Raw genomic sequence first — 20051 nt, 5'->3', positions numbered from 1 at the left:
TACCATTTCCTTTTGAAAGTCATTTCACATATGCATGATTTATTTCTCCTTCCTAACGCTTTTGTTTTCTGGAACAGAGTGATTAGCCTTTCTTCTGTCTTCTTCAAGATATTCTTTTAGTGTTTAGTTTTTCTTTAATACCTGTGTGTTTTTCTAATGTGCAGAGTATTTGTTTAGTGTTCAGGAAGCTATCATTATTTCACTTTTCATGTTGAATGAGATAGTATCTCAGTTTTTAGAAATATAATACTTAAGAGCTGTGAGTGTTGATTGATAGAATTTACATTTTATTGATTAAAATAATATGGACAATTCAAGACTAACTGAAGTATTTTTTGAAAAATAATTTCTTTTTGTGTACTAGAACATAGTGCCTACTATTTTTTTACTTTTGGATATATTGGATGCATATATTTTGGATACATATATTTTACTTTTGGATAGCTATAGGAAAGAATAATTACAGAATCATGTAATTTTCTTTTTACATTTTTGTCATTTATAGTTATTTACATGAACAAATTATTCTTATCTAAATGCATTGACTGATACTAATAATGTTTTTAGATTTGGTAAAAACTATGAGAGCTCACAGGTTCTTGATGTTATGACAGTATGGGTGTGACGCTGGCTTGGTCACTTATTTCTAAATTTTATTAAAAATTTTTTTTAATGTTTATTTATTTTTGAGAGAAGGAGACAGAGGATGAGCAGGGGAGGGGCAGAGAGAGAGGGAGACACAGAATCTGAAGCATGCTCCAGGCTCTGAGCTGTCAGCACAGAGCCGGATGCCGGGCTGGAACTCATGAGCTGTGAGATCATGACCTGAGCCAAAGTCAGACGCTTAACCGACTGAGCCACCCAGGTGCCCCACTTGGCCACTTACTGTGTGACTGTGGGCAAGTTACTTACCCTCTCTGAGATGCAGTGTTTTTAGCTATAAAATCAGCAATGCTAATAGTGTTGGGAAGATTAAGCAGGATAATAGTTTATTAACTTATTTAACTGCTTAGAGTAGAATATTAGATGGTTGTAAAATCTTAGCATAGTGCCTGCCAAAGAAGTAAGTGCCTGGTACAGTAGGTAATCTCATTAGTATAGTGCCTGGCATTCAATAAGTGATAGTTATTAGTATTATTACATTTGTTTTTTTGTATTTTGGCAAAGACTTAGATTTTTTTTTTTTTATATATTGAAATATGGGCATATAAGATACTTTTCAAGTTTTCAGATTTTTATCTATAACTACCTATTCTGAAATTTGTGAAATTTTTCTTGACATTAAACTGTGTTTTAAATAGGTGTGTATTCAATAAATGCCCATTGAATACCTGCTAAATCTACCTGTTGACAGAGCTGAGCGCTGGCCTAGCAGTCCATCAAGGCTTTTACACTTGTGGTTCTTTGGCTTGGAGAGCTTTCTCTTTAGAATTCCATGTAGAGTTTTCTCCCTCATTCATTCAATTTCTGCTTAAATGTTGCCCTAACAGAATTAAAGATGGTTTCCCTGACACCCCATTTCCCTCACTCTCCATACTCCATCACTCTCTTTCTCCTTATCCTGTTGTAAATTTGTTCTGAGCCTGACTTATTATGTGTGTATGTGTGTATATGTGTATAATTGTTTTCTTTTTTTTTCCACCATGTGAGCTCTGTGAGGGCCTGTTTGTTTGATCTTTGTGTCCCCAGAGCCTAGAACAGTGCTGGCACATAGTAAGCACTAAATAAATTGTTGTTGTTTTTTGATAGAAAGCACTTTTCCTGTGAAACAGATATGCCAGCCATGTATTATCCTCTTTAATATGCTTGTTTAAAAGGACAGCCTACAGAGTTTGATAAATAATTGTTGTGCATGGGAGCACCGATACACCTTTAACTTTTTTATGCTATAAACCAGTGTCATATGTGGACTGTTTTATTTTTTTGTTTTGGAATAGTGGTCAGTCAGGTTTAAAATCTATAATAAGTAATTGTATTTTTACTAACGTGGTTTAACCTTTTAAAATCTTAGATATTTTTGAAGATTATGCTTCTCCCACCACAGCAGCCCAGACTCTCTTATATACTGCTGCAAAGAAAAGAAAAGAGGTATGCAGTAATTCTTTTTAAATCCAAGATGGAGAGGTGCACTGTGTGGGTTTGACACCCTGTTAGACCCCTAGTATTTGACAAATTATATTATTCATTATAACCTATCACTTTAGGAATATTTTTCTGTCCTAGTAAGGGAAAAGGGTTGTTTTCTTAATTATAATTGCTTGATAAAACACAGTAAAATGGCTTTAGTTTTGAAAATTTGTACATCCTATTTAATACTGTAGCAGTTGGGCAGTGAAAGCTCACGTAGACTAAAACAGATTCTTCTGTTTCTGTAGGTGTTACCAAAAATGATGGCATTCTGTTATCAAATCCTGACAGACCCGAACTTTGACCCTAGGAAGAAAGATGGAGCCCTGCATGTGATTGGTTCCCTTGCTGATATTTTATTGAAGGTTCAACTACTCAAAATATAATTTACTTGAGCATAGGCAAATGAGAGGATATGACAGTTATGAATAATTTAAAACTTGTGACTGCTTCTGCATAATTGATTTGACTGTAAACATCCTTTTCTCTGTCACCTGTTTCTTTGATTAAAACAAAAATTTTACTTTGTCAGTTTTTCAGCATGAAACTGTTGCTAAATTAAAAAAGGATGCAATATGACTTTAGTGTTATTGCTGCAAAAGTCAATCAGTATCAGATTATTTTGTAAGGTACTATTTCTTGTTTTAAAACATACAATATGTAGGTCAAATAATTTTATAAGATTACACATAGAAGTATACTAAGCATAAGTCATAATAAACACTTTATTTGGTTGTGATTTTTATATATGAAAAAGGCATTGATAAGTTAAAACTTCATATCTATCTCCTAACAGAAGAGTTTATTCAAGGACCAAATGGAGTTGTTGCTACAGAATCATGTATTTCCACTATTATTGTCTAACCTGGGATATCTTCGAGCTAGAGTAAGTTTTCCATATTTCCATTGTGTTTCTTAAAATGTTCATTTGTGGGGCACCTGGCTGGCTTAGTTAGAGGAGCATATGATTCTTGATCTTGGGGTTGTGAGATCGAGCTTCACGATGGGTATAGGGATTATTAAGAAAAATAAACTTTTCTTTTTTTTTTTTTTTAAGAAAAATAAACTTTAAAAAATGTTCATTTGTAAGATATTTTTTGAACTAAATGTTTTTGGATAAATTGACCTTTTACCATGTATTGGAACAAAATGAAGTCAGTCAGACTGTCCCTTATGGTCACATAAGCTGAATAAAGAACAAACTAATAAATAAAGGATTTATGGATTTTAATTCCAGCTGCTTTAAATTTTCACTCTAGCCCCACTTGCTGCATTCATAAAACATGGAGTGAGAGGGATAATGTTATAGCAATAGTACAATGTAAATTTGTAAACTGATTAATTTTCAGTGTCCAAAACAGCCTGAAATTCTAGTTTGGCTAAAACCTTAATTAGTACAGATAGTATATTAGGTCGATATGCCTTAGAAAAATGGGGAAGATAATAATTCACATAAACTTATTTGTGTTCTAAGTGTATGTGACTTCTAGAATCAATATCTTTTATGGAGAAATAAAAATAGAACTTTAATTCGAGAGCCTAGTGTTTATCTTTATCTTTATTACATCAACACAAAAAATGTCTTGCTATAAAGAACATATGTTAACAATGTCTTACACACTAAAGCCTTTTTATAAACAGATGGCAACATTCACTGGAGAAGTATTTGGGCACATGTAGATTAGAGGTATGGAGGGCATACAAGTGTTTTTATAGGTAGGCTGTAACCTTTGACAGGCTGTGTGAATTGTAATTCTCTTGCTAAAAGTCTTTTAGCAGTAAAACAAATTACCGTTAATTGTGTTTTATGTACATGGAGAATTAAAGTAATAATATGATTCTGTGGTCTAATAGTTTAAAGTTTGGTAATCTATATAAGATTTAAAATTCTTCATACCTTATATGAGCAAAAAAGTTTGCTAAGTCCTTACATGAGTAAGGGAAAATAATATTTCATTTGTTTGCTGGGAAGCCCAGCAAATGAAAGTTAAACATTGGTTTGTAGTAGCTCTTACATATAAATAACACATTAGTTATGACTCATAATATTTATTAAGCATAAACAGGATTTCTTTTTTCAGAGACGCTTCAGTTAGGCCCATTTTCTTTTCCCTGTGAAAAATTGCGTGTAGATAATTTAGAAGTAACAACTGCCTTTTTAAATAAAAAGAGTGGGAAGTCCAGAAGTTAAAAACTATGGGTAATATGCTACCCTCCAAAAACAAACAGTACTTGGTAGAGTTAATGATATTTTACTAAGAAGTTCTTATGTGCATGACTTTATTATAGAATGCCACAATCCTAACAGTTTCCTACTTAATTTCTTCTTATAGTCCTGTTGGGTACTTCATGCGTTTAGTTCTTTGAAGTTTCATAATGAGCTCAATCTGAGAAATGCAGTCGAACTGGCAAAGAAGAGCCTGATTGAAGATAAGGAGATGCCTGTCAAAGTTGAAGCTGCCCTTGCTCTTCAGTCATTAATTTCTAACCAGACACAAGGTAAAGCCAAAAATACCTTTTAAAGGGTTTATGTTATTTTATTTTTTGAAATCCTTTCTTCTTATCCTTAAGGATGATTTCTCTGAGTCTTCAGGTGCAAGGTTTAGATTTCTGAGCTTTTGTTCCCTCAGAATTTTATAGCAGTTTATCCTTGCCCTTTTCAGGAGTTCCTATTGACTGGTCTCCAGAAAAATTTTGGATTAGGAAATAAGTTGATAGTTATTGGCCGCTGGGCTAGGCTGGGAATCAGGAGACCTGGTGTCTAATTTTGATTGTGCTACTAGGTTGCTGTGTAAGCCTGTGTAGAGGCATACCATCTGTCAAGGGTTAGCTTTCCATATATTTAAATTCAGGGGATTGAACTAAATGGCCTCAAGAGACCTTTCAGCTCTAGGACTCTGATTCTACTAGTTCTGAAAGTGGCAAGTGGAATTTCTGGTGAGTGATAACACAGATAACTCGTTTGTTTGTTCAGAAGAATATTCTGTTCAAAGTTCAAGTAAACCTTGGGAAGTAAATTCAGTTTTATGAAGTACATGAATCTAATTTACTTCTGTTCAACAGTGTTTCAGTGGGAAGACTGAATATTGTACAAGGACGTATGGGAGGAGGTATTCAGCATAGTTTTTATGTACATGATTTTTTATACTTATATCTTGATATATACATGTTCTGTAAGTCATCCTGATGATAGAACATTTGTATAATTAGAATTTCTGAATGAAGGGTCTTGGCATTTTGGGCAGGACAGTTCTTTCCTCTGTAGGATTGATTACCTCTAATTAAGGGGAAGTGGATGTGTTAGTGAAGATTATTTTGGTATAGCTTTTAAAAAATTTTTTTTTGGGGCGCCTGGGTGGCGCAGTCGGTTAAGCGTCCGACTTCAGCCAGGTCACGATCTCCCGGTCCGGGAGTTCGAGCCCCGCGTCAGGCTCTGGGCTGATGGCTCAGAGCCTGGAGCCTGTTTCCGATTCTGTGTCTCCCTCTCTCTCTGCCCCTCCCCCGTTCATGCTTTGTCTCTCTCTGTCCCAAAAATAAATAAACGTTGAAAAAAAAAAAAAATTAAAATTTTTTTTTTTTATTTTGGGGCGCCTGGGTGGCGCAGTCGGTTAAGCGTCCGACTTCAGCCAGGTCACGATCTCGCGGTCCGTGAGTTCGAGCCCCGCGTCAGGCTCTGGGCTGATGGCTCAGAGCCTGGAGCCTGTTTCCGATTCTGTGTCTCCCTCTCTCTCTGACCCTCCCCCGTTCATGCTCTGTCTCTCTCTGTCCCCAAAAAAATAAATAAACGTTGAAAAAAAAAAAATTAAAAAAAAAAATTTTTTTTATTTTGAGAGAAACAGAGAATGTGCTGTGGGGAGGGACAGAGAGAGAGGGAGACAAAGAATCCCAAGCAGGCTCTGTACTTCAGTGCAGAGCCTGATGCGGGACTTGAACTCACAAACTGTGAGATCATGACCTGAGCCGAAACCAAGAGTCAGACGCTTAACTGACTGAACCACCCAGGTGCCCTGGTACAGCTTTGGATCTTATACCATAAAGCAAGTATCTGTCAAGAGCCTATTACCCTGTGTCACTTAACCTTGTGACCAAGTTAATTCCTATCGCCAATTTTGAATACCTAATTTTTTTACTCATTTTGTTTGTTTTATTGCATTAGCTAAGGAATATATGAAGCCACACGTAAGGCCTATCATGCAGGAGCTGTTGCACATTGTTAGAGAGACAGAAAATGATGATGTTACTAATGTTATCCAGAAGATGATATGTGAATATAGTCAAGAAGTAGCTTCAATTGCTGTTGATATGACCCAACATTTGGTAAGAATGGGCAAAGTTTTATGTTAGTTTGAAAGTAAATTCAGCCTCGAATAATAAAAATAAAAGCCTTGACTGATCTAAGTAAATTGAATTCCAAAATTTGGAGTTCAGTTTTATATGTAATTGAAATGTTAATATAAAAATGTTTGCTCTAATAATTCTGACAGTTGTTAATTTCTATATTTAATTAGACTTAAATCTAATAACATTGGGATCATTTCATCTGTAATATTCTGAGATTTTACAATGATGTACTTTGTGAGCTTTTTAAATTTTCATTTTGTGGGTTTTGAATCTGGAAACTCATTTCCTTCAGTTTTGGGCAATTTTTGCATTACTTATTTGATTAATTTCTCCCTACCATTTTTTTTTTTTTTTTTTTTATTCTATAGTTCTGATAAGGAATATTGGATCAGGACCGAGTCTTTAATTTTCTTACCTTTTTTTCTCTTGTCTTCCATGTCTATCTGTCTTTTTTGTTTCATTTTCTAGGTGATTTCTTAACTTTGTCTTCTACCTTCTATCAAATTTTTCACTTGACTATTGCTAGATTTCAGTTTTCTTAGACTTTGGGTTTATTTGTTTAATGACAACCAGAAGTTAAATAATAGCTAATTGTTATAACTAATGTATATTCTACTCTAGTGACTAGATAAGGAAAAATTGGCTGTACTTAAAACATGATAGTCTATCATTGATTTACTTGGTAAAGTGTGTAACTTATGTTTGAGCAATGCTGACGTCTAGATGAGTGCCACTGCCCTTTTATTAACTTACAACAACAACGAGGGGTAGGTATAACATTACTAATTGTTGAATATGTTTACGTTATGTTCATAGGCTGAGATATTTGGCAAAGTCCTTCAAAGTGATGAATATGAAGAAATCGAAGACAAAACAGTAATGGCGATGGGAATTTTACATACTATTGATACTATCTTGACAGTTGTAGAAGATCATAAAGAGGTGGAATTTGTGTTTTATTATGTCATTATAGTACCATTAACTGAAATTTATATGATCAATGGGCATGACTTTAAAGTTGCTATTTAGGGGCGTCTGGGTGGCTCAGTTGATTAAGTGTCTGACTCTTGGTTTTGGCTCAGGTCATGATCCATGGTTCATGAGTTCGAGCCCCATGTCAGCTGTGCTGACAGCTGCAGAGCCTGCTTGGGATTCTCTGTCTCCCTCCCTCTCTCTCTCTCTCTCTCTCTCTCAAAATAAATAAACGTTAAAATTGCTATTATATATGTTGTTAGATTTTAAAAATTACCTTCAAATTTTCAAAGGCCATATTAAAATGATTGAGGGGGGAAATATTACATGTTGTTGTAAGGTATATAGGACATCTCTGTATTATTAAACTGAGTTTAGTTCATCACATCTGTGTTCCAGGCTAGATTTTGGGGGAATATCAAATTGAATAAGACATGAACTCTGCCTTTTGGAACCCACAGTCTAGTCTTCTTGTAGAGAGTGATAGCCATTCAATCACAGTGGCAGATATTAAGTAGTGGAACAAAATTCAAATGTAACAAACATCTTGAGAATGGAAGGGAAGAAGAACTTAAAACATCATCTTTCTTAAACTGAATTCCAGAACAATATTGGGAGAAGAATTTGTGCAGATAGTTATTAGGTGCTTTCCCCTCTGTTCACTGATAGGATTTTACTAGTGTCACCATGAGATCACTAGAGCTGGTAAATGGTAGTGTCCTTTTGCAGAAGTGGAAAACAAGTTTATGTAGTATCAGGAGTCTTGCTCATGGCCATAGAGTTTTGGGTTTGCAGTCAGATTATTCTGATAATATATCCATTTATCTCCACCTGAAACCTGCCACCCTCCTCCCCAAGTATTACATCGCCTCTCAGATTTGAGTTGGTTCCTTCTGTGAGCTTAGGCTGACTTGCTCAGCAATGGCGGCAGCTCCTGTTTCATACAGTGGGACTTAGGAAGCAGGTGGTGGTTCTTTAAATAGCATTGTTAAACCCCGTGGCTGTTGATTTATCCTGTGTTTATCACACACCAGTGGAAAATTACTGGATTCTTAAAAACAGTTCGATATTCTTCTCCTGGGCAGGCCTCCTTCACCTAAAAAGGCTTAATGTGAATTTTTATTCCCATATTCATTATTTTATTTTTGTATTCTTGTTAAAACTGTATGGGCCATTCAGGAACAGTGAGATGTTCCAAATTACAACAAGCATACTTAAGGATAATTCTTTTGCCTTATATGCAGAACTTGTATTTTTAAATTTGGAGACCTTAGAAATCTCCAAATCCAGTTTTCTAAAATATGTGTGTGTCGAAGATGGGCACTAGTAAAATGAGCAGCAGGATTAGTTTGAAAACAAAACAGTACTTTACCTTTTTGTTTTAATATTTTTACTCTTGATATTAATTTTGCATTTCAGATAAAGTTAAAGGAGCATGTGAACTTACTGTGATTATCAAAGGAGGCATGGTTTAAAATTGAGAAGCATTAATCCAATCCAGCTTCCTTACCTATGAAAAAAATGTAAAGCCTTCAGTGAGTGGCTTTACGAAGGTCATAGATAATTAGAGGCAAAACAAGGAGTAGAATCTTGGTCTCCTGACTGCCTGTCTTGGGATTTTGAACTTTGGCTTATTAAAAGCAAACTTTGAGAAAAGTCTTTCCTTAAAAGGAAAAATCACATATGTATGAATACATGCACACTGAATATATACACAACAAAATTAGAAATCTAAACCAGATGTTTACGTATATGCAGTTTTCTTTAATGATTTAAATATATTGACAAATTTTCAAACTGGAGATTTTGGATCATTTGAACTTTAACACAGTACTTTAAAGCTGAATATTCAAACAATATGCTCAAAAGTTGAAATAGGATACTTAGATGGACAATGTAACCCATGATGGGGTTTAATTTTTGCTTATTTAAAAAATATTTAGTACAACCTGTGTTGAAAAATTCAAAAGACATGAAAAGGTATTCAGTGAAATTTCACCTTCTCACTCAGCTCCCCAGATGTCATTCTCCTCTGTGGAGGAGGTAGTTCCTCTCCTAGGTTTTTGTACCCTTCCAGAGATATTTTCTCTTATAACGTCTAAGTAAAAAAAAATGAGCGTGTATTTTTTTCTTTTATGAAAATGATAGTATACAGTTTTTATCTGCCATTTTTGAATTATGTCTTGGTGATCCTTCCATAATTATTAGCCACTAAAGTTAGTATTTTTAGTAGTTGCATAATCTTTCTTTATGTGTCAGTTTATTCAACCAGTCCCTCATTAATGAATATCATTTAACTGTCCCTTCCTAAACGGACCTTTGGTTATTACTAATCACAAACATTGCTGCAGTGAATGGCCTGTTACATGTCATTTGCACAGGTAATAATATGTCTGGAGGACAGATTCCTTGAAGTGGACTTGCTCGGTCAAAGGATCTTGAGAGATAATTGCTAACTTGGCCATATTACACTCCTCAAATCAATGTATAGCAGTGCCTCTCTTCCCAGCTAATACTTTTTGATCATTGCCAGTTTGATAGGTGAAAAATGGTAATCTTGGGCTTAGAATTTGTACCCTTCTCATGTATGAGAGTTAATATCTTGTTATAAGCCTAAAGTCTGTTTGTATTTCTTTTTCATGACCTTTGCCTTTTTTTCCTCTTGACTTGATTTCACGGGAGCCAGTTTGATATTTGTCTGTGATACCATTTGAAAATAATTCCCTCAATTTTTCATTCATCTTTGACTTTACCCTACACTATGCAGATATTTTTAATTTTTGAAATCAAATGGCTCAATATATTTGTTTCTGATTTTTGGGCTTTGAGCCATTTTCCATCTTCAGGATTATACACAACTTCTTTTCATTTCTTCTCGTATTTCTGTGGCCCAAGTTTTCACGTTGAAATCTTTCATTCACTAGGAACTTACTTTGTTGTAAAATATGAGGTTAGGAACTAATTTAATTTATAATTTTATTATGGATTTAACTCTCACTTCCATCATTCGTCTACTTTTCAGAATTTCTTGGTTATTTTTTTCACTTGAAATTTAGAATTGTCAACTTATCCCTCCAAAAAAGTTTTGTTGATGTTTTTACTGGGTTAGTATTTATAGAGTAAGAGTTATCATGGTGGATTTTATTTTATCTTTTATTTTATTTTTATTTATTTTAATGTTTATTTATTTTGGAGAGAGCACAAGTTGGGGAGGGACAAAGACAGGGGGCAGAGGATCCTAAGCGGGCTGTGTGCCGACAGCAGCGAGCTTGATGTGGGGCTCGAACTCAAAAACTGTGAGATCATGACCTGACCGGAAGTCAGATGGTCAACCAGCTGAGCCACCCAGGCACCCCAGTTATCACGATGGATTTTAAACTAAATGTTTAAATTTGTCTTTAGGTTACTCAGCAGTTAGAGAACATCTGTCTGCGGATCATTGATCTCGTTTTACAGAAACATGTAATTGGTAAGTTCAAAGGTAGAGTAAAAAAGTTAATTGATATTTTTTAACTTGGTAAACTTAAAGTGCATTTTTAGCCCTTCAGATTCAACAGTATGGACAATTTTGAGGGAGAGAAGCTTTCATTTTCTTCTGTTTTTTGGATATACTTTCGAGTATTATATATCTGTATTTTCATTTAGAGAAAAATTTAATACATCCAATTAAGAATTCCTAGTCTTGGAATTGAAAAATGTGAAATGATAGATCTATGTCTTTTCAGAAGTATGAAATAATTATTGTTCCATTATCTATTATAGAGCCCAACTTCTGAATAGAACCGGTAACTAATAGAATCAGGATGTTACAATAGATGGGAATTTGTAGAAGAGGCTGTTTTTCCAGTATCCAAGCACTTTGCAGGTGGCAGCCCCCAGTCCTGTGCCCTGGAGAGTGTTGCAGCCTATATAGTGTGCAGACAGCTGAAAGAAAAGCGTGTTACTGCTTAAGAGCAGTTGTCTCTAAAATTTTTCTCACTCACACCATTGATAGAAAATTGAGCATGCATTTCTAATATATGTGAATGATATTTGAATACAAGTTATAGGCAATATATATGTTACAAAACCACATTTACATATATAAAAACGGAAATGTAGAAGGATGGGATTAAATGTCTATATAAAGTGTTCTAATACACATTATATACATATATACACACACATTTTTATACTATGTATATATTATATACATATATCTATGTATTATTTCCCATTTCAGTACACTGCCTAGGGTACATACCCCTTACTTTTGAAATCATTGCTATAAAGCTGTAGTTCTCAAATTTTGGTATGCATAAGAATCACCAAGGAGCTAGTTCAAATGAAGATTTCTGGACCATAACCCTAGAGATTCTGATAAGCAAAAAAAGAACATATTCATTTATGTCTTTATTCATGGAAGAGATTGTAACCCAAAATTCTCCATTTAAAGTAAAGCGATCTGGAGGAGTGACACTGTGAAGTAAGATAAAGAGAAATAGTTTATACTAACTTTTTCATCTGTCTATACCAGCTATTTGATTTGAGCAATTGAAATGTCAGGATGTTAAGGAAAGGGGCCTATTTTTGGGTGTAGTGAACAGATGAGAAAGCCATGGCTCCAGTTGCCTGTCTAGTATCTCATTCCTAGCTTTAAGGTGACAGGTGGTCTTTTCTTGTGTTTTTAGTTGTGATGTAATGTTAATGACCCTTTTTGAACCAATATTCGGCCATGCAGGATCTTAGATTAAAAAAAAAAAAAGTTCTGTAAGATGTCATGGGCCGAATCTGTTTTTCTGGGACCCCCACCACAGCAGCCTGACTTTGTTTGTGTCCGTGGTCCAGTCTCTTTCCATTGTCCTACTTTCCTTTTCTCCATTGCCTGTTTTCATTGCTAATTTACTTATAAGATTTCATTTATTATTAGAACCTAGGTTTAGCTATTACTGCTTTATCTGCTTTATCTTATGCAGGAAGTGAAAGTTAGTATAATCATCCCACCCTAAGAGTCTTCTTGATTGAGAATGATTGAAATAACTTTTGGCGAATTCAAGCATAAATGGAATGTAGTGGAAGGATGTTTGGTAGCTCACTGAATCCGTGGGAAGGCTGGAATTGGCTGGAGCCAGCATGATTGTGCCATAGAAGTGGTCTGCTGAGAAAGTCAGTACTGTCTTTGTCCACACTGGGTCCTAGATTGCTGCCCACCACAGTTCAGCCTCCAGCACAGCTGCAAAAAGTAATCTGCAACAGCTTTGTGCCTTCTAGTTTCTCTGTCAAGTTTCAGAGTCCTGGTCTTCAGCATCTGAGTATCGGGTTGTGCACACGTGCTGAGCGTGTGCAAGGAAATATTGGGCTCCTTTTCTGTCTTGAGCCTTTATAAAGTTAGGAAGAGGCGTTTGCTCTCCTTTTCTCCAAGGTGTGGGGTAATGATGAACAGAACTTTCAGATGTTTCATATTCAGATAATGCTGTTTTTCAAGTGATTGTCTTATGTAACAAGTTCTATCCCAATATCTGTAATTTACATTTTATTTTGTTCTTGGTAAGGCAACTATCTGTCTTATCAGCTTTTGAATATATTGTTTGTTTGTTTGTTTGTTTTTTTCATTTTTTTTTTTCAACGTTTATTTATTTTTGGGACAGAGAGAGACAGAGCATGAACGGGGGAGGGGCAGAGAGAGAGGGAGACACAGAATCGGAAACAGGCTCCAGGCCCTGAGCCATCAGCCCAGAGCCCGACGCGGGGCTCGAACTCACGGACCGCGAGATCGTGACCTGGCTGAAGTCGGACGCTTAACCGACTGCACCACCCAGGCGCCCCTATATTGTTTGTTTTTAATATTTATTTTTTGAGAGAGAGAGAACGAGAATGAGTGGGGGAGGGGCAGAGAAAGATAGAGGATCTGAAGCAGGTGAGGAGAGCCCAAGGCAGGGCTTGAACTCACAAACCTTGAAATCATGACCTGAGCTGAAGTTGGACTCTTAACTGAGCCACCCAGGCTCCCCATATATATTGTTTTAAATAATGCTACAGGGTCACCTGGCTGGCTCAGTTGGTTGAATGTCCTACTTCTGCTTAGGTTATGATCTCAGTGTTAGGTTCGTGGTTTCGGGCCCCATGTTGGGTTCGCTGCTGTCAGCATGGAGCCTGCTTTGGATCCTCTGTCCCCATCTCTCTCTCTCTCTCTCTCTCTCTCTCTCTCTCTCAAAAATAAACATTAAAAAAATTATATTACAGAAAAACCTCCAAGCTTCCAGAATGAATATTAGTTCCTTTTAAATAGGAGGGACGCCTGTGTGGCTCAGTGGGTTGAGCATCCTACTTTGGCTCAGGTCATAATCTCACAGCTCCTGAATTCAAGCCCCACGTCAGGCTCTGTGCTGACAGCTCAGAGCCTGGAGCCTGCTTTGGATCTGTGTCTCCCTCTCTCTCTGCTCATGCTGTGCCTCTCTTTCTCAAAAATAAATAAACATTGAAAATTAAAATAAATAAGAGGGAAAAAATCTTTGAACTTAAAAGACTTTTGCTCAGTGATGAACATAGTGGGAATTATTTGAAAAATTTTCTATTGAGATTTGTATTTTCTGATTGTATGTTTAGATATGATGTACTTTTGACTGAGAGCAATAAGAAATATATACGCAAATACATATATATACATATATATGCAAATATATTTGCAATATATATGCAAATACAATATTCTCTTTGGACTCTTCTACTTTATAGTGGGTATCACTGACTTGAGATAAATTTTAAAATACTGCACAAGTATTACATGATTTGTAAATTGACAAAATACGGTCCAGAACATAGTTTGTAAAAATATGTGAGACCAGAAGATATTGTAGCCTAGCTTAATTAAGCTTTCCAAAGAACATAAATTATTTGTAAGTTAACAGTACTGTGCACAAGAGATATACAATTCCTTCTTGTACCCATTTCTAATATAGCTTTAGAAGTATAACTATATTTTAGTACACAGTATCAAGAAAATATGTATTTCCAGTATTCTAGGGAAATTTAGTAAAAACAAATCTTTGCCCTGTCCTGTTGTGTAGGGGGCAGATGGAAGGTGGCAAATATGGGAATGCTGAGAAAGGGGTGCTCAAGTATGTTAGGTGCTGAGGAATATATGCAGGTAGATAGTCTCAATCCTCCCGTCTGTGGTCTTCGTGTTTTAATTTTTGCTGTTTTCTAGCATTCTAACTAGAGATTTTCTTCCTTCTAGAATTCTATGAAGAAATTCTTTCACTGGCCTACAGTTTAACCTGCCATGGCATTTCCCCTCAAATGTGGCAGCTGCTAGGTATATTATATGAGGTGTTTCAGCAGGATTGTTTTGAATACTTTACAGGTATGTCTTTGGCCATGTAACATTTTTGCTTTTCTGTGTCTGGACATTATTTCCTTTGACACATGACATAAAGACACATACGATTCTGGTACTAATCAGAAAACAGTTGTTATTTCTCTGTGGAGTAAAGGGTGGTGCTGTTAGAGCAGTGTTTTCCAGAGTTAGGGATACAGGCAGTAGGAAGGAGCCTGTTTCCTGTTGTATCTCAAATTAGTTTGCAGTCAGGACAAATGTCCATACTTTAATTCAGTTAGTATTTTCTGAATACTATCTATATTTCAAGCACTGTTCTAAGTATAGCGGTATAGCAGTGAACAAAATAGACAGCATTGCTCTTTTGACGCTTCCATTCTGGTTGGGGGGAACCAGAGGGAAGGTGGGGAACACACAGATAAGCAAGAAAATACATACTTTGTGAAGTGGTGATGAGTCCTGTAGAGTAAAGGACAAACATTCAGAACAATCACTATAATAAATGGTGAGCATTTTAATCTTCCTGATCCACATTTTCCTCATCTATAAATAGGGCAGATCTGTCACTTTCCTTACTAGCATTTGTGGCTGTGAAGGAAGATAGTAATATGTGGGTGCTTAGAAATATAGCTTCCGTGGGAATCATTTATTTCTACTCCTGTTACTCAAGTCTCATTGGGATTTTGAATTTTTTTTTCCAGATATGATGCCTCTCCTGCATAATTATGTGACAATAGATACAAATACTTTATTATCTAATCCAAAGCATTTAGAAATACTTTTTACAATGTGTAGAAAGGTAAGCGTGTCCTAATCAGTTGTTGTAGTGGTTCTTAGTAATGTTTGAGTGTTTTACTGCTGGTCACTCTCAATTTGTTTCTTACACCATTAGTTCTGTATTGCCTTCATCAACATATATTTGCCATTTTGTATTTTCTAATAGAGCTTGGAATTATTATTTGAAAATTTTATATTTGTGTTGTGCTTAAGAATGCTTGTCACTTTTATAGCTGTGTACTTTATAATGGTCAGGGTAAATAATTTTGTTTGTTTTTCCTTCAAAAATGCAAACTTACTACTTGATGAAAGAAAAGTGCTAAGAAAATAAGCACACAGTTTGTCAGTCTTGATTTTTTTAAATTGAATGTGTATATTGGAAACAACTAGATGTATATATTTTGATTATAAATAAGACAAAAAAATTGGAATAGTTGGAAAAACAGCATCACTTAGCTCAATACAGGTTGATTTATCAGCCATATACTGGCTACTGTTAGATTCACATGCAAACATGTCTACTGTGTTGTCTTTGTCACAGGTTAGATTTTGCCCTCTATTGGTTGTATCTAGGAATCATTGATGAGTATAAATAATGTTTTCCTTTCTCCTTTAGGTGAATATTTATATACACATAAATATAAAACTGTATGTTGCATAAAGCTGCCAAATATCTAAGTTTGGCCTTGGAGTTGGGACTAAAGTATCTAGTCTACAACCTGTCTTTCTCACTAAAAGAGATGTGTACCAAGATATGTTAAGAGCTCTGAGCTGACAATCAGCACATCTGATTAAAGTCTCAGTTCAGTTGTAAAGAGCCTGGGAGATTTTGGGAGGTCACTAAGTTTCATCACATATAAATGAAGGGAGTAGAATCATGATTTTTGAAGACTCCTTTAGCTCTGTAATAACCTAGCTTATTAAATCAAAATCACTTGGCAGTGCTTAGTATTTTCTCCTAAGTTGTGTAGACAAGTGCTATTGAGGAAAAGGGAAAGAGAAAGCAGCAAGCAGAAAACATAACAGTCCTACACCCATTAGTACAGCTGCTCTGTATTATATCTGCTGGGATAAAAGTGATGCTCACAGTAATGTCCTTAGACTTACCAAGTAGTTAAAATATATGTCCTATTCTTGGTTTTTAGTAATAACTAATACTTACTGGACTCTTCCTGTATACCAGGTATTTCCTCAGCATTTTATACATATTAACTTATTTTATCTTTACAATATTATGAGGAAGGTATCACCTTTTGGTCAAAGAGGAGACCAAGGTATAATTTTTTGCATCGTGCCTGAGGTTTAGTACATTGTCCTAAGTCACAGAGCTAGTCTTTGTTGGAGCCATATTTGAACCCAGGTGGTCTGGCTCCAGAGCCCATTTTTTAAATTACTAAACATATTTTGTTTCTTCTCCTTTTGGAGGTGGGGACCAAAACCAACCAACCAACCAACCAGCCAACCAACAAACAAAAAACCAAGCAAATACAATTTGGGGAAAAAGGAGTGATTTATTTATTCTTTCTGTATTGTACGCCACCATGATGGGAAGAGTAAGACACAGAGGTTAATAAGTTTGTTTGAAAACACAGATAATAAGTGGCAGTGCTGGAATTTGAACCAAGCATTCTGGTTCCAGAGCCCATTTACATTTAGAATCTAGATCTAAATACATTGCCCTAGAGGTAAATTTTAAATTTTATGTAAATAGTGTTGGTTCTTGGTGTTGCCAGCTACCTGCTTAGGATTCAGCTCACTGATCCATCTGTTTTCCAGCTTCCAAAATTTTATAGCTATCTACTTTTTCCTTTTCTCTGTCTTTGTGGATTTATGCCTCTAAAATCTCTTTACTGTCATTTTAATAGTCTTTTGGGAAGTAATAAAATTAAATGGGAATGTTCAATCTGTCTTCTTTACCTGGAATTTCTTTTTAATTCAGTTTTCTTAAATTGTATTTGCCTAGGAAATTATCCAATTAACCTGAGTTTTCAAATATATAAGGAATATAGTGTTCTCCATAATATTTACTTATTTTTAATCTCTCCTTTATCTGTATTTGTGTCTTTCTTGTCTTTTGTTTAAACAAATAGCTTAAGTATTTTGTTTGCAACTATCATTTCTAATATTTTTAAAATTTTGTTCTTTTTAAGAATAATTTTGACAAAAGCTGTCTGCTTTGTTGTCTTTATTCATTAAATCTGTTTTTTGTTTCTGTTATTTATATTGTTTGTATTTTTAATTTCTGTCTCCTCTTTGTTCTTTGGGCTAAGTCTGTTCTTATAGCTTGTGGTTTAACATTTATTAATTTTTTTATATTTCTTAATTTCCAACATAAGCTTGCCTCTACTCTGCGAATCTCTCTTCTGGGAACCTTATTATAAGGCAATTATATTCCAAATTTTATGTATGAACACGTGCATTGTAGAATTGTTTATAATAGTGAAAATACAGCATTGACAATAGAGGAATATCTAGTAAACTGTTATATTTATCTACTGTAATACTTACAGTCCTAAGTGGTTATAACATCGATGGAAAATGTTTGTAGTTTAAAGTCCAAATGGAGAAATTAAAAGGTGTGTGATATCAAATTATGGTTATTATTTTGAAAAAAGTGAGTATATATGGACAAGAACTCAAAAGAAACAGAAACTACAGGGTTTGTTTCATTGTTTAAAAGTAAGGTTTTAAAATTTCTTTCATTTCATTTTATTGGTTTGTTGTTTTGTTGCCTTTAAGGGAAGCTTCGTTTATCTGAAGTTAATTCCTATAGCTTAACTTTATTAATCCAAAGTTAAATAGGTGAATTCTTTCTTCTTAAAAGGAATTAGAGTAGATAAAGAAGATAGATGTACTTTATTTTGACCTTCCTTCTTTTGGGTGGGCAAACTTAGAAAGCAAAGCTGCGATTCTAACGTGTGAATTTTTATGAGCTATTTGCTTCATGTACACTTGATTAAATTCTCTGCAGTGCCATTCACTGCTAAGCTAAATTGTGATTACTGTAGGTACTATGTGGAGATGCAGGAGAAGATGCGGAATGTCACGCAGCCAAACTCCTTGAAGTCATCATTCTTCAGTGCAAAGGAAAGGGAATTGATCAGGTAATACATGTATGGAAAGTTTGTACTTGATGTTTATACTGAAATTTTACCTGATTGACATTTTGTTTATATTATATGATGGAAAATTAAAAAGATAGCCTGAAGTTTGTGCTATCTTTGTGGTACAAATCCTATTTAAATGGCAAGGAAAAATACCCATGCAATTTGAAAATTGCACCTTGCATTCTAGCAGAGAAAGAAATAAACAGAAAAGTATGTAATAATTTAAGAGGCTATCAAGCGAATCATGAAGGAGATGAATATGTAAATTCTACTTAATTGGTTTCCCAGAGATTTGCATTTTCCCTTTGTTTTTGTAGATTCTATTGAAATATTCTCAGATTTGTTCTTTTAACCAGAAATGAAGATACTGTACAAAAAAGAAAAAGTTTCTTTTACTGATTTAAAAAGTATTATAGGGGCGCCCGGTGGCTCAGGGTCCCACTCTTGATTTCAGCTTGGTTTGTGAGTTTGAGCCCCACATTGGGCTCTGCGCTGACAGCACTGAGCCTGCTTGGGATTCTCCTCTCTCCCTCTCTCTCTCTCTCTCTCTCTCTCTCTCTCTCTCTCTCTCTCTCCCTCCCCTGCTCTCTCTCTCTCTCCCTCAAAATAAAATTTTTAAAAAAGTATTATAAATTTTCAACAAAGATTAATTTGATATTTGGTGTAATCATGGTATGATAGATACTGAGAAAAAAAGCCTTCATGTAAAATTGTGGAGTTGTCTTTTTTTCTTTCAGTTCTGTAATGTTTGCTCCATGTATTTTTTGGTAACAGCTTTATTTAGCTATAATTCACATACCATATAATTCACTCATTTACAGTGGATTCAGTGTATTTTAATGTATTCACAGAATCATGCAACTATTCATATAGTCAGTTTTATTTTTTAATTAATTAATTTTAAAATTTAAATCCAAGTTAGTTAATATAAATGGTGTAATAATGATTTCAAGAATAGAATTTAGTGATTCATCACTTACTTATAACACCCAGTGCTCATCCCAGCAACTGTCCTCCTTAATGCCCCTTGCCCATTTAGCCCATCCCCACACCCAATACCCCTCCAGCAACCCTCAGTTTGTTCTCTTATGGTTTGTCCCCCTCTCTGTTTTTATATTATTTTACATCCCTTCCCTTATGTTCATCTGTTTTGTATCTTAAGTTCCACATATGAGTGAAATCATATGCTATGTCTTTCTCTGACTTATTTTGCTTAACATAATACACTGTAGTTCCATCCACACTGTTGCAAATGGCAAGATTTCATTCTTTTTTTGACTGCCGAGTAATATTACACTGTGTATATACATACCACATCTTCTTTATCTTTTCATCTGTTTATGGACATTTGAGCTCTTTCCATACTTTGGCTGTTGTCAGTAGTGCTGCTATAAACGTTGGTGTATGTGCCC

The 20051-nt window shown here is 35.1% G+C and overlaps 1 protein-coding gene across 4 annotated transcripts in view; it reads left to right on the top strand.

Moving 5' to 3' along the window:
• The window catches only part of IPO8 (importin 8), an 85476-nt gene that overhangs the window by 29155 nt on the left and 36270 nt on the right, over window positions 1-20051 (top strand). For all 4 annotated transcript variants that reach the window (XM_045462498.1, XM_045462499.1, XM_045462500.1 and 1 more), the window contains 10 exons: window positions 2012-2088; window positions 2376-2492; window positions 2924-3013; window positions 4461-4626; window positions 6284-6444; window positions 7285-7410; window positions 10843-10909; window positions 14657-14782; window positions 15457-15554; window positions 18541-18636. In XM_045462498.1, the coding sequence (XP_045318454.1) occupies window positions 2012-2088; window positions 2376-2492; window positions 2924-3013; window positions 4461-4626; window positions 6284-6444; window positions 7285-7410; window positions 10843-10909; window positions 14657-14782; window positions 15457-15554; window positions 18541-18636 (1124 nt within the window). The remainder of the gene's footprint in view (window positions 1-2011; window positions 2089-2375; window positions 2493-2923; window positions 3014-4460; window positions 4627-6283; window positions 6445-7284; window positions 7411-10842; window positions 10910-14656; window positions 14783-15456; window positions 15555-18540; window positions 18637-20051) is intronic.

Source organism: Leopardus geoffroyi, chromosome B4, assembly GCF_018350155.1.
Source record: "Leopardus geoffroyi isolate Oge1 chromosome B4, O.geoffroyi_Oge1_pat1.0, whole genome shotgun sequence".
Classification (NCBI taxonomy): domain Eukaryota; kingdom Metazoa; phylum Chordata; class Mammalia; order Carnivora; family Felidae; genus Leopardus; species Leopardus geoffroyi.
Note: the sequence above shows the minus strand (reverse complement) of the source record. Positions and strands in the feature narration are given on the sequence as shown.